General features: G+C 49.2%; 2 protein-coding genes and 1 non-coding gene across 3 annotated transcripts; all 3 read left to right on the top strand.

Moving 5' to 3' along the window:
* Positions 1 to 4,075: 4,075 nt before the first annotated feature.
* EI90DRAFT_3139742 (uncharacterized protein) lies at positions 4,076 to 4,443 on the top strand (the record flags this gene model as incomplete). Its single annotated transcript, XM_039064939.1, has 2 exons — positions 4,076 to 4,344; positions 4,410 to 4,443. 2 exons carry the CDS (start codon positions 4,076 to 4,078, stop codon positions 4,441 to 4,443), a joined length of 303 nt encoding a protein of 100 aa, XP_038907607.1.
* An 841-nt stretch (positions 4,444 to 5,284) lies between these two features.
* Positions 5,285 to 5,358, top strand: EI90DRAFT_t332. Its single transcript has one exon. It is a non-coding gene; the product is annotated as a tRNA-Val (tRNA).
* Positions 5,359 to 10,278: 4,920 nt separating this feature from the next.
* On the top strand, positions 10,279 to 13,704 carry EI90DRAFT_3024532 (uncharacterized protein; the record flags this gene model as incomplete). The annotated part of the gene is made up of 2 exons (XM_039057899.1): positions 10,279 to 10,573; positions 10,796 to 13,704. The coding sequence occupies 2 exons, from the start codon at positions 10,279 to 10,281 to the stop codon at positions 13,702 to 13,704; spliced, it is 3,204 nt and encodes a 1,067-aa protein (XP_038907608.1).
* Positions 13,705 to 14,587: the final 883 nt, after the last annotated feature.

The raw sequence follows: 14,587 nt of genomic DNA on the forward strand, positions 1-14,587 counted from the left end.
TAGTAGTCCCGAAAGGGAACTACAAAAGGAAGTCCATTCAGGGAATAATCCTCGAGAACATCCACGAAACACTTGGACACCTAGGATCCAAGAAAACAGTGGAAACCCTCTGTCGACACTTCTGGTGGAAGTCGATGAGAAAGGATACCCACAAGTTCTGCAGGTCTTGCGGAACTTGTCAAACGACAAAGAAAAGCACCAGGAGAAATCCTGGAATGCTTCACCCACTCCCGACCCCGGAGACACCATGGTCATCAATAGCCATGGACTTCACAGGTCCATTCCCAACAAGCTTGGGATATGATTACCTCTGGGTAATCATTTGTAGGTTGATGTCCAACATCCACCTAATTCCAATAAAGACAACAACAAACGCACTAGAACTAGCATTCGTATTTCTTCATGAAGTTGTAAGACCCCAAGGTCTACCACACTCGATCATATCAGATCGAGACTCAAAATTCACGTCAAAATTTTGGTGCGAACTACACCAAATACTCGGTGTACAGTTGAAATTCACAACTGCATTCCACCCACAAGGTGATGGCCAAGTGGAAAGAATGATACAAAAAGTAGTACAAATACTACGTGCGATGGTTAGACCGGACCAACGCGACTGGGCAGCAAAACTGTCGATGGCGGAATTCGCGATCAATGCGAGCTCGAACACATCGACAGGATTTGCCCCGTTCGAATTAATCTACGGCCATATGCCAAAGATGTGCCTAACAGCACCACTCTCGGACTACCCGGGAGTAAATGACTTCGCTCAAAAAGCGAAGGAAAACCTCATGGCAGCACATGATGCGATAATACACAATCGCGCTGCTCAAACAATCCAGGTGAATAAGAAAAGATGCCCGGACCCGCCTTTGAGAAAAGGCGAGCTTGCATACTTATCCACAGATAAGCTGAACCTACCCAAAGGCAGGACAGGAAAACTAAAGCCCTTATACATAGGGCCTTACGAAATTCTGGAAACGTTTCCAGAGACGTCAAACTACGTCCTCAAGTTGCCACCACAACTTGAACAACACGGAATCCACCCAAGATTCCATGTATCCCGGCTCATACCTCATGAGCCGAATGACCAGGAAATCTTCCCAAATAGGGAAGTAAACATATTCTACGATTTTGGGGAAGACCCCAATCGCGAAGCAGTAGTTCGCGAAATCCTAAACCATGCGTGGGTTCACAACGAACTCTGGTTTAAGGTCAAATGGGAACTAGGGGACACCACATGGGAACCCCTAGGAAATTGCAATGACCTCATCCACCTGGACGAGTACCTCACCTTACAAAATGTAAGGGAACCAGAAAAACTCCCTATCAAAGAAGACAGGGAACTCTCGGCATCACTACACCCCCAAAAACGGAGGTGGAGGAAGTAAAGCCAAGGGACAATGGCCCACAGCCAAGAGCGTGGGAAAGTTCTGGGCAAGTAACTCGCCCGGACAGCCACACCATGTACTAGAGATCACATGGGCTAGGCGAGTAACTCGCCTAGACCACGTGAACCACAGGCTCACGTGCAAAAGAACACACAACTGCGGCGAATCCCACACACGCAAGAACAAAAACCCCTCCCACCACCACGAGTAACATAACGATGAAATGTCGTTCTCTGGGGGAGGCAACCCTCGGTTTGATCCAAACAAACCACCGGATATCGAAATACGACAACCTGGGGAGCAAGGCTCCCCGGAACAACAACAACACCAGGCACAGATAAGTGCCATGGATTACACGACGCACGCAGCACAAATGAGTGCTGCGAACCAACAACCATCCTCGTTGCTAACAGGCACCGCATACCCCCAGCCTCCCCAAAGAGGCTTCCAACCATACGCGGTGCAAACTGCACCGATGGCGCAACAAGCGCCGTTCCAGGGGCAGCATTTGCTGCTGCAGCCCCAGGCATACTCCCCAGGGAACTTCCCAACCCCTGGATTAGCCAATTCGGCCCAGGTCCAACAACACCCCAGCCAAATGCAGGCTGGGAATCAGCCATCGTGTCAGCGGTAGCTGCTCAGACAGGTCAGCTCCGTGAGGAGCTGAAAGAGATGAAGTCCCTCGTAGGAGGGAGATGAGGGAGTGACAGCAGCTCCTCGTCCAGACCGTCCAAACGGGCACGGTCTGATAACTCGAGGGCGTCAGAAGATGCCTGCGACCATTGTGCCCACTGGAGGTGCGAATACAACAGAGCACGAAGAGATGCTGAGGGCATCTTTGACTCTCTGAAAGACACAGAGAGAGAAGTCGATCTCCAAAAAAGGGAGATCGAATTACTGAAACGCGAGCTCAGAGAGGCACGCACACTGGCAGACCTCGCTGCCAAACCCATCATGATGGGGGCCTCCCAGGTCAGGGGGAGGGGATACGGTTCCGGGCCTCATGAGGTGCGACCCCACATGGGGACTAGCGCATCAAGGGGTGGGGCACCGACTATCCCGCCACCCCATGGGCAGGCGACCCTGTCCAGGTTGCATAAGGGCCCGCCCTCAGAGGGGCAAACCCATGTCGAGGGGAAGAGGGAGAGCAGTAGGCAACCGACAGCAGACCCTAAAATGGGGACCACTGCCAGAGGCGGCAGGCTGCTGAGTACCTCAGCACCCTATGGGCAAGCTACCCTGCAGGGAAGTGTCCACATGCTATACGAGACCGCCGAACTCAACGAGTTCGGCAAAGTCGAAGCTCCAGTCGACATAACAATCGACCCCAACTTCCCCATGAGGAGAATAGCAGGGTCAGAAGCGGCGCATGACGCCGCATACGCTTGGTGGACAAGCGTGAGTGGGAAAGAATTCGTACACTGGTACGAACAGGCCGAAGCCACCTTCAAAAGCGGCAAGGTACACAGAATCCTTTGCGAAAAAGTGAAGGAAACCGAGAAATACTTCTTGGGACTCCCGAGTATCGCAAGACTCACAGAGGAATATAATTCCCCAGAGAATAAAGGAAAAATCTCCTGGGAAAGTCTAGGCAAAGCTGCCTACTTAAAGTCCCAGTTCAAACCACTCAGGACTCCTGAGGAATGTGCTGCAAGAACTGCGGAATGGGAAGCAAAAGCTTCCAAATACCGGGAAAGAGATGCAAGTCTCCATGCTGGACAACCAGCCCAATGACCACCCTTCCCCACGGGAAGAATGGTAGACCTACTGTACTCTACACCTGAGCCAAGCAGCTCAGGAACACAACAACCTGCTCCCACCCAGGGAGCACCCACTTCGTCGAGCCCACAGCCCGACAATGTAGCCCAGGCTACATCATCGCATCCGACGCAGCAATCGGATGTCCAGATGAACAACCTGGAGGAAAACCCTCCTCCGGGGCAATGACTCCACCCTTGAGAGAGGGGAAAGTGACATGGTAATATGCCATTGAGGTGCCCATGAAAACACCTTCCCCCAACTCGAGGCCCTGCACACAATACTGTATGTGAGGAACCGCAAGTAACAATTATGGAAATCTCCACTCCATCAAAAGACCCACATCCACCACCACTCGTGTGTAAACACCACTTACACACGAACCCTCACAGAACAAGTGAGGAACACCAAAGACATACAACCTTTGGGTCGAAATTCATTTTCGACAAACTCCACCATTTTTTTTTCTCTCCCTGCGATACCAATGTATCGCCGTTCACTTCAAAGTAACGGCCCACACTCATTCATTCCTTAAACCCCCTCTCTTTTCTTCACTGACATGTACAAAATCGCCCACTTTAAAGTGGTGACAACAAAACACTCATTGATAATTCCAAACTCAATGTAAATCAATTATTAAAACTCTGTTTTATTCACTATCAACCTTGTATGCATCGCAAATGCAACGCAAGGGGGGAGAATGTCAGGGCAATAGCCCCAAACCCCGAGCCACATGTAAATTAGATACATATAGTCACATGGGCAAGTGGGAACCTCCGGGTAACTGCTTACACACCACCATAAAATACACAAACTTGTATCACTTATGGCCTTGTGTGCTGAGCTACCCAAAGACCTCACACCAGATGAGCCCTAGGGCGTCTAAACAGATGCTGTGTGACCAAGGGACTTTTCCCATGGTTACAATGACTCGGAATCTGCATGACAACAATGGCCTACCCGAGTTTGTCCATGTCCCAGGTTCAGGGGATCCTGGAATATGGATGGCCACTATATACCCTGACCCAGAAAGTGAGGGATCCGCCTCATCACCGATGCGGATACCTTCCCATTTGAAAGAGAAATGGGTGAACAAGGATCATAACGAACCTGATCACTTTCTCAAGCCACGGAATCGACCTCCTGATGATGAGGCTAACAGGAGTGAGGGTTTACAGAAGACCATCATCGAAATGTTGGGGCAGGCAGTCATGACAGTTGTGGAACAACTGAACACATCTCATTTAAACTCTCTGTCAGAGACCGGGTTCAAGACGAGGGAATGTCTCCGTAACGGAGGGCTTCGGCCTCAGCGACTTCTGCCAAGAGCGCTGTGCCTAGTGACACATCCGTGCCCTAACTTACTGACTGGCAATTAGAACCTAGGGGGGTAACTCTAGTTGATTTTTCTACTGGGGCGTAACCTATGTACAAGTGGGATATATATACGGTTACAGCGGGGACGGTTCCGCAATTGGCGGAGCCGAACGGAGCGGAGCTAACGGGGTTTAAACATTAGCCGACTGAATATTACCGACGAGTCGGTTCGCAGGGTTAACGGAAAGGCAGGCGTTAACCCAGAAACAGAAAGGAGGGATAGGCCCGAAGGTGGGCTCTGCAGGGCAGGCGAGTGTATTGCCCAGCGGAGGCGGGGGTGCGCTAGCAGACGTCGGAGCTGTCCGGAAGTCTTCGGGGCTCCGTACTTAGGGAGGCGTAGGTAATAAATTGAAATGAGGGGGTGGTGACCATTGAGGGGTACCGAGAGGTTTGCGGAATACGAGGGCTCCGAGGTTGGTGAGGGAGGAGCGGAGTTAGAACGGAATAGTCGGAGGGACCGGAAGTCGATGGCCGGGGATGGATATGACACTCTCGAGAACCACCTGTGGTTTTCATTAGTTCATCAGATTCTGAAAATGCAGATGTTGAGGCAGGATTGCCTCGTATATCTCATTGTGGAACCGGTTCGGCCATTGTGGTCAACTGGTGAGGCAAAATCAAGAGGAAGCAAAGACACCTCTTTGCTACTCCTGCACCGAGTGAAGCATCCAAGGAATATAGGACATGAGTGGATGTGTCAGAGTCCACACATCAGTTTGTGTGTAAGGATCTGTTGAAATAACCACCTCAGCCTAACAGGGCATATGGTGTAATGGCTGTGCACACTGAGTTCACGATCCAGAGGACTGGAGTTCGATTCCCAGTATGTCCAACTTTTAGGTTTCCCTAAAAGACCATGTGCAAATTCCAACAGGATCTCCCTGGGAAACTAGTCATTGTAGAAGCTGGGGGGTCAACCCAGCTGGCGATAAGGCCTTATATACATGAGTTCCACAACTCATAAGAGCACAGCTACATTGGGAACACATGGTAGCCGATAGAGAAGCGACATGAGATAGGGGAATAGATCATGCGGATAAGGGGGCGATAACGGGTAAGGGATGACGTGATAGTGGAAATAGCACATTGAATACAGCCTGTGTTCTAACTATGGCAAATCACATGCAGATATCGACTTATGGGTACTCAACCTATCTGGATAGGGGTCCGGGCCGGCCGGATAACTGTCTGTGCCCTGACAGGATGACAATGCGGCATATGTCTATATGCCACACAGTCTTGAATCAGAACGCTGAGGCCATGCTTGAGAACTGCAGAGTAGGTTAAATACCTATGGGCGGTTCAGGGCACAAGTGTCTCCTGGTGGTGGTGACAGCGACGTGGCCACCTTAATTGGCCTAGTAAACAACATGAATGAGAGCAGGAGCTGAGATGAGAAGTTTTGACTCCCCAGCCTACCATTCATCATATGCTGGGTCCTCAGGTTGAGGCCCTGATAAACCTAATTTCTCCCATGAAAAGAGAGTTCAGCAACAATCTGAACCCTCTTCGGGCAATGAGCTCAATTGTTCCGAGGATGGCAAGTGCTGCCAACCCAAATGATGGGTTCATCAAAACTACTCTTAGGTCCTATTCCAGGGACCCTAACAGTATGACCCCTGGAGACCCGGAGGGTTTCATGGGTGATCTTGTAAGAAGGGTATCGAACCTTGTAAAGGCTCGTATCCTAACACCTCTCCCAGCTGACGTAAAACCAGAGTTACTGAAAAAGAACTCTGTGCCATTCCCCACCACTTTGTGGTCTGGGGAAAATGATCTCGAAAAATTTGAGAACTGGCTGGTGGAGCTCACTTCCTGGATATCAGGAAATGGGTGGAAAGGCACAAGCTATAACGAGCTTCATATAGATGCTCTAGCTCGCGCCTTAGATGGTGACCCCAAACAAATCATGCTTCATGATATGAAGCAAGGTTTTGAGGAGGGGTCGACCCCTACCTTCATTCAGCTGTTAAACAAGCTGATGTTAACATACGTGAAGAGATCGGCAGCAGTTCCTGCCACCAAACTCTTCAAAACCCTTGCATATGATTCCTCCAAAGGAATAAAGCACTTCTATACTCAGCTTCTCTGAGCATTGGAGAAGATGATAACTCGCCCTGACCAGGTTAGTTTCAATGAGCGTTTCTTGAACACTCTACCTTTATACATGAAGGAAGAGCTACTAATGCATGACCAAATTTCAGTCAATTTCTTGTCCAAAGATGACCTTTGGACTGCAGTATTATGTGTAGACCATGCGTATGATTCCATGCATGCCATCAACGCATATAGGGGAGGACTGACACCCTCCAAATTCACAAATCCCTCAAAAATAAAATCGAGTGGCTCTCACAGTGCTGCCCCTTCAACAAAAGGGGTGGCGACCTCCACTTCAAGGGTAACTACAACACGTAGTTTCCCTCCATCTTTAGCCTATAGTGCTAAGAAAACACAGGTGGTGACGAAACCTTCAGTGGCTTCATCATCAAGAACCCAGACTGAGGCACCTACCCAGGTGCCTCCTCCAAATAATAACCGGTATGCTTCGAATACCGGATCTTCCAGTTATCAACATCGTCCCTCGAAGGATGCAAAGGGTAACCCACTTTGCTACAAATGTGGCAAAGTCGGGTATTCATTCCAATGCCCAAATCACCCACCTAGAGCCAAACTTTTCGCTCTGGGGATTGATGAAGGCACGGATGACGACACCGCAGCAACAGAAGCTGGGGTGGAAGAAGAAGAGCCATCTGGGGAGTCTCCAGATGACCCAGTGGCTGCTATCGATGAAGGGGATGACCACTGTGAAAATACTAGCATAGTTTAACTCAGTCTCAAGCTGAATAGCATGGAGAACTTGTTAACATTACCTAGTGTAGTTTAACACACATTTAGATATGAAGGGAAATTAGAATGAAAGAAAGTACTGACCTCAGTCTCAAGCTGAATAGCGTGGAGAACTGAGGAAAAAGGAAATGAATAGAAAGAGCGGGTATGTCCATATAGTCGGTAGCGGATAATTCCGCAATAATAGAAAAGGGAAAAGTATTCATTTACAGGTCAGGTGAAAGTCACCTGGTCAGAAACCTCCGGAATGCATGCTGCACTCCAACAACCACCTCATCGATGATCCATATGAACACCCTGATCCTCAGGATGAGTTAGAAAGTGAGCCTGAAGGTGAGGTCGCCTTTGGGCATGTGGGTCAATGAGGGATGACATTTGTGGACCCATCTGAGGACAATTATGCCCTAAAACTCGCTTCGGCTCAGAGAGTGGAGAAACTCCTGAGTGAAGAAGAAATCTACACTGAACTGGTTGACGAACCCGTTCGTCGATTCAAGACTGAGGGCCAGTTACCCCCTTGCAAGCAGGAAACTGAAACGGTTCCTGCTAAAATTTCAAAAAAAAACCCGCCCATGTTTGACGCAAAGTTTAGACTATCGTGAGAGGTGGGTAAATACCCTACAGATCGGAGTGCAGACTTGTGCCGCATTCTGACTGGTCTCGTTGAAATCAATGGGACCAGAGCATTCACCCTGTTTGATAGTGGAGCAGAGACGGATGCACTGTCCCCTGACTTTGTCAGGGCATGCCACATCCCTCTGCTGGAGCTACCAAACCCTTTGGTACTCCAAATGGGTACCAAAGGGAGTCGTTCCTGCATTTACTATGGAACGAATGTTGACCTGAAGATATTAGGTCAGAATAAGAAGCACTGTTTCGATGTTGTAAACATCGAAAGGTATGATGCTATATTAGGTGCTCCATGGTTGAACACGAATAAGGTGATGCTTAACTTTGGCAAGCACATCATCCACATCCATGGAGGCCAACTCCCTTCATTTGACGTTCCTTTATCTCGACTGGGTGCCAGGCCTGCTGACACAATTCAAGCCTAGTTAAGAAGGCTTCACCCTCAAATAATTGGGCATCCAAATTGCCAAGCACACAGCAATTGTGACTTGGTAAGGCAAAGCCAACTTCGCTGCCCGATCACCCCTCTAGGGAGGAGCCCAACCCTCATAGTATAGCCACTATGAGGGGATCTTCTTACGTGTCGTCTGTACAGGATGTTATTTTTGCGGCATTGTAGCCCGATCCTCTGAGCACGATATCACAGTGTCATTAGATGTTATCCTAGATAAAGTACATGATGGAGCACACTTATATACATTTCTGTGTGGTGCAAAGGAACAAAGGCCAAAGCGTTAAAGCAATAAAACTTCCCATAAAAGGGAACAATAACCGTGGCAACAAAGGGCATCGGAATGCCACTTCAACACAGGATGCCACATAATTTTCCAGAACACTGGCCTGACCCAAAGTCAGGACAATTACCTGATTGTTCTCATCTGGAACATCGCCCAATGACGGACGATGGTTTCATTCCCCTCTGCAATTGGTGGAGGATGTGTTTTGAAGACATCATGGCACCTGCACCTGAGGTCTTGCCTCCTTTCTGTGAAGTTAACCATAGGATCGATCTTATCGATCCCATGAAGCGGTACAATGAGTGGCACGCTATGTGTCCTCAGGCTCTCGAGCAACAGCTATGAGAGAAGGCTCTTCAGGACGAGCATGCTGGGTGGTGGGTTAGATGTCCCGCTGCCATGGCATGCCCATTGCTCTGCCTTGCAAAGAAGGACAGCTCTCTAAGAACTGTCATAGACATGAGGAATCGTAATGTGGATACGATCCTCGATGTCACACCGATGCCGGACATGAGATCCATAATGGACAGTCTGGCAAGGAACTCATATCGATCGAAAATCGATATGACCAATGCATATGGGCAAATACGTGTGGAACTTGACTGTGTTCCACACACTGCATTTGCCACTCCATGGGGCACGTACATCTCAAACGTGCTGCAGCAAGGGGACTGTTACAGGAATGGGTTCCGGGGAACCTAACCTGAGCCATTCTGCTCACGGACAGGAGTGGCTGCGTAGCCGATGAAGGGAGAGCAGGAGGAGATCTGAGACCGGGTGTACTAACGGTAACTTGGTGCTCCGAGGAGCATACCGACAGTGGGTGTGGTGTCATGCTAACGGTAACTTGGCACTCCGAGGAGCGTACCAGCAGCAGGTATAATGGGGGCTCCTTGAGGGAGCCACCTAACAATTGGCTAGCGGCAACTTGGCGCTCCAAGGAGCGTACTGGCAGCAGGTATAATGGTGACTCCTTGAGGGAGCCATCTAACAGTTGGCTAGCGGTGACTTGGTGCTCATGTGAGCGTACCGGTAGCATGGGTAGTTGGCACTCCTTGAGGGAGTAGCCCAGTGGTTGTCTATCGGTTACTTGGTGCTCAAGGGAGCGTACCAGTAGCGGGATTTGTTGGGACAGGCAGGTTGGTTGACCAGTGCACGGTAGTGAGTGACCGTGGGAATTTGGGCCTGTGGGTACGTGGCCAGGCATCCTGGGGCTGCCTGGGTCACTTCTCCCTCCCAGAAGGAGAAGGGTTGTAGGACCCAGTAGGGTACTACAGGAAGGATAGGAATGGGAGCTCAATGTCAGGGCACAAGCCCGGGCCCCCATTACATGTAGTCCCGTTGTAGATTAGTGTCATGTGACAGGCGACGGGTGAAAACCCATCGCTTATCACCCTGTAATACCCACACCTTTGTGACACTTACGGCCTGGTGACCTGAGCGAGCCCCACAGACCTCACACTTTTTTAAGTGCATGAGGTGTGATTAAAACTAATCTACACATCCTTTTTACATCTGTTCTGGGGACGGCGCCTGACATGGCACTGTCATACCCCCAAACGGGGAAGCTCGCATCTGCAGCGAGAACAAAGGGTGGCTTTGTTAAAAAGCTGCGATCTCCCAATTTGGGAGATAACCTAAACACTGCATCATCATCAGATGATGAAGACCTGCCACATATTGGTAGGACCTCAGGGACAAACCCTGAGGATCCCAAAAACTTACATGGGGTAAATGTGGGGAACAATACCCTTAGAACCCCATGTGCCAACATGATCTCTCCTAGAAAGAGAGAGTTCTCACCACTGGGTGAGGAGGCAAACATGCGCACATGTAAGCACGCGGCTGCCACACTAACAGCCTTAAGGGCTGGGTCAGACACGCCAAAAGAAGTCCCTGAGCCCCATTATCCTCAGGGAACCTCCCACTTGGTGCAAGACACTGACAACAACAGCAGTAACTCCTGCTGGCGCAGGGGGCCGTTTGTGGCCCCAAGCAATGTGGAAAAATTGTCCACATCGTCTTGAGTCACCCGCATGACATCCAGCTTGCAAGATTGCAGCAAGCTGGTTCACTCCCAAGTCTATTTGACTGGGAGTTACACAAAACCATCAAACGATCACTCCCACTGGCACAGGGAGCCGTTTTTGATCCCAAAAAACGTGGAAAAATCTTCCACATGTCCAGCATCGTCTCGCATTAAATGCGAGACGTCCAGATTGCAATATAGCAGCAATCTGGTTCACTCCCCAGTCTATGCGACTGGAAGTTGTCATAAACAACCAAATGACCATTCCTGCTGGCGCAGGGAACCGTTTGGAGTTCCAAAAAATGTGGAAAAATCGTCCACATCTACGGAACCGTCTCGCGTCAGCCGCGAGACGCCCAGCTTGCGATATAGCAGCAAGCCGGTTCACTCCCCAGTCTATGCGACTGGTAGTTGTGCAAATCGATCAAACGACAACTCCTGCCAACACAGGGAGCCATTTGTGATCGCAAAAAATGTGGAAAAAACTTCCACATCGTCTACATCGTCTCGCACTAACTGTGAGACGTCCAGCCGGCAAAATCGCAGCATGCTGGTTCACTCCCCGGTCTATGTGACTGGGAATTGTGCAAAACAATCGAACAACAACTCCTGCTTGCACAGGGAGCCGTCTTTGATTGCAAAAAATGTGGAAAAAACCTCCACATCGTCGTTACCGTCTTGCAACTATAGTGAGACACCCAGCTCGCCGCCTAGGCATGAGCCAGTTCAAACCCCCGTCTATAAGACTGGGAATCATCAAAAACCCTCATGGGACGACCCCCGCTTGTGCAGGGAGTTAGTCCTGAGTGGAGGAAATGTGGAAAAAACTTCCACACCACCGATACCATCTCACAACCACTGTGAGGCACTCAGCGCTCTGTCTGAGAACGAGTGTACACACTCCAACATGGATATAAAGGCCATGCCATCCAGATCGACACAGACTCACAGGTTGAGCCCACTTCCGGACTGTCCTCAGATGGCCTTGGACCCAGCATGGACACAGCAAAGGGACCAGGTGCAGGAGGATGGGGAAGCTCCCCGAAGTCGACTGTCTGAGAAACTTCTGGACTTCTTCCAGGTCCCATCCGAATGGAGGACAGGAAATAATGAAGAACTCCTTCTCAGGCTAAAGGCCCGAGAAATAATAGGAGAAAAGGTCAAGGGCCGATGCTCAGAGAGCACAGAGGCTCAGGGGAAGCCACTGCTGCCAAGGCCGAACCCAAAACCTTTGCACAAAAAAGCGAAGTCACCAACTTCGGATGAGGTCACCGAAGTCTGTAGGAGTGCAACGTTGCAGAAGAAGGAGCCTAGTAAGGAGAACCCACAAATGAGCGGGCAACCATCAACACTAGGCCCCATCTTAGGCGATAAATGGCCCTCCTTGGTCACTTCACCCAGGCAAAGGATAAGTGGAAGTAACCTTCCACAAAACCCCTCCAGTAATGCTGGAGAGAACCAAACAAACCCTTGTGAAAACTTCACAAGGAAAACTCCCAGCAAAACATTGCTGAAGGATAACAGGCACCTCAAAAGATGGTACCACAAGGCCACACGGATGGCCGAACTTCTAACTTTCACCCTGCACATAGACAGGGTGAAGTGGGACTGGTTAAATAACGGTCCTACTCGACTCCCTGACATGAAGTGGTCAGGCGAAAACGATACAGAAAATTTCTGGCAGTGGTACACCACACTGCTAGGATTCCTCACATCACGAGGATATAGAGGTGCACACTACAATGAAATCCATCTGGATTGTCTCATTGGTGGATTGGCAGAGCCTGCACTCTCACACGGACTAAAACTCCGTGAAGAAGCCCCCCTTAGAAATAAAGGAGGGAAATTTCTTGAAGTTCTCGATACTCTAATGAGGACATACATCAAGGAGCCCGCCACATTGAAGGTGATGGAAAAATACTGCAATGTGAAGCACAATGCAGGAAAAGAACCCAGACAGTCCTACCCAGAACCATCGCTTAATGCTAGGTTTCTGGAAAACATCCTCCCTGAATGCAAGGAGGAAATAATCAAAATGGGATTCTCCTCTCTCGAGGAGATGTTCAGAACAACATCTCGCATGGATGAGATGAAAAATAGGCTGAGGATAGCTCCAGCCTACAGGCCAGAATGCTATGCCAGACCGGAAACCACTGCGACCACAAATCGCGGAAAGCCCAACCAGGCAGGAAGAGAGAAACACACAGAGGCAAGAGCCAATGTGCAAGACCCTAAACCCAAATGGAAAGGCGAATCCTCCCTGAAGCAATCAGGGAACACCGACCAAAGGCCGGCACAAGTACGCAATAATTGCGGAATACCAGAGCAGGCAAAGAGCTGCCCTGAGCACCAGTTAGTAGGAGACAGAAACCCAAGGCACAGGATCGCCAGGGAAGTCGACTACAAAACAGAAGGTGAAGTTGGAGACGACTCCGACAAAGAAGAACCGGAGAATATCTCTGGTAATTTCGAAGTGGAGGACACCTCCAATGACTTTGAACCAGAGGACCCAAACAAGGGACCTCACTACTCACCCAGAAGAAAGGGCGAGGACATCAGCGTTGGGACCACAATAATGGCCCCAAGACCCAACGTCATTGAAAACAATGACGAAAAAAATACACTAAAACTGGCGATAAGCCAGACCAAAAAAAGAACTACCAACTCTTTGGTGACGACACCAAAGAGAGACACCCCCAAGAAAAAAACCTCGGAGGGAGACCCACTGAAGGAGGACCCTTTGGAAGAAACCACCCCTGAGTCTCCAGAAGAAGATGAGCTCTGGGTGGAGTTTACACTCGGCTGGCTAGCGGCCACAATCCGCCCACTCCCCAGTAGAAATACTGGGTTGCATCATGCACGATTGGCCGACAAGGCCAATCAGCCCTCCTCGTACTTGAAGGAGGACCAAGAATTGGCAGATAAGATCAAGTAGAGATCCTAACTCCCACTTGTGCAGACAACCCAGTCTGCACAATCTTGCCGCCAACTATTGGCAGCCTTCCTCTCATACTGAGAGGTTTTCGAAGGTCTACCTGACCATCGACCTATAGTAATATGCTATAGTTTTAACTCCTCAGACTGAGGAGACTCCACGTGTCTGGAAGCGCTCCAGTCCCTCATGTTTTTTCCTTTCTTCTCTGGCTCTTTCGTTGGGAAGGCCATAAACATGGTGAATGATAAAGTCACCGATGCTTTGGTAGAAATACCAAAGAAAGAAACAACCCAGTCCTAGCTCAGAGGAACTGGAACTCCCAGATAAATACCATCTGGAAGGCAATTGCTCGAGGAACCAAACTCCTTGAACTCCATCAGCAAACTTGGTAGGGAGCTCTTGGAGCTCTCAGAGCTCTCAGAGCTCTGTGAGCAAATTGAGTCTTTTTGCTGTGCACCCTCTACACATTGGGTGGAGAAAATTAAATGTTTGAATGATTTTATTCTCCTAAGGATGCAGAAGTGCAAAGATAATATGTATATACATTTTTGGAAATGCATATTAAATGGCCAGCATCATTACTTGAAACACTCTATGAGCTCTATGAGCTCACTGAGCTCATAGAGCTCATAGAGCTTTTTGTTTTTAAATCATGGATGGTCTTCATATCTCCATGAAATCTGCTTAGTTATTTTGGCACCAGTAGTGCAAAGATAATATGGATATATATGTGTGTAAAATGGCCATTGTCATTGCTCTGAAAGCTCTATGAGCTCTATGAACTCTATGAACTCAGTGGGCTCATAGAGCTCATATACCTTTTGTGTTTACTAAAATCAGCACCTTATTTTTTATTGCTATTTACAACATTTGAGGAAAACTC

This window comes from Cantharellus anzutake, assembly GCF_015039405.1.
Source record: "Cantharellus anzutake strain C23 chromosome Unknown EI90scaffold_282, whole genome shotgun sequence".
Classification (NCBI taxonomy): domain Eukaryota; kingdom Fungi; phylum Basidiomycota; class Agaricomycetes; order Cantharellales; family Hydnaceae; genus Cantharellus; species Cantharellus anzutake.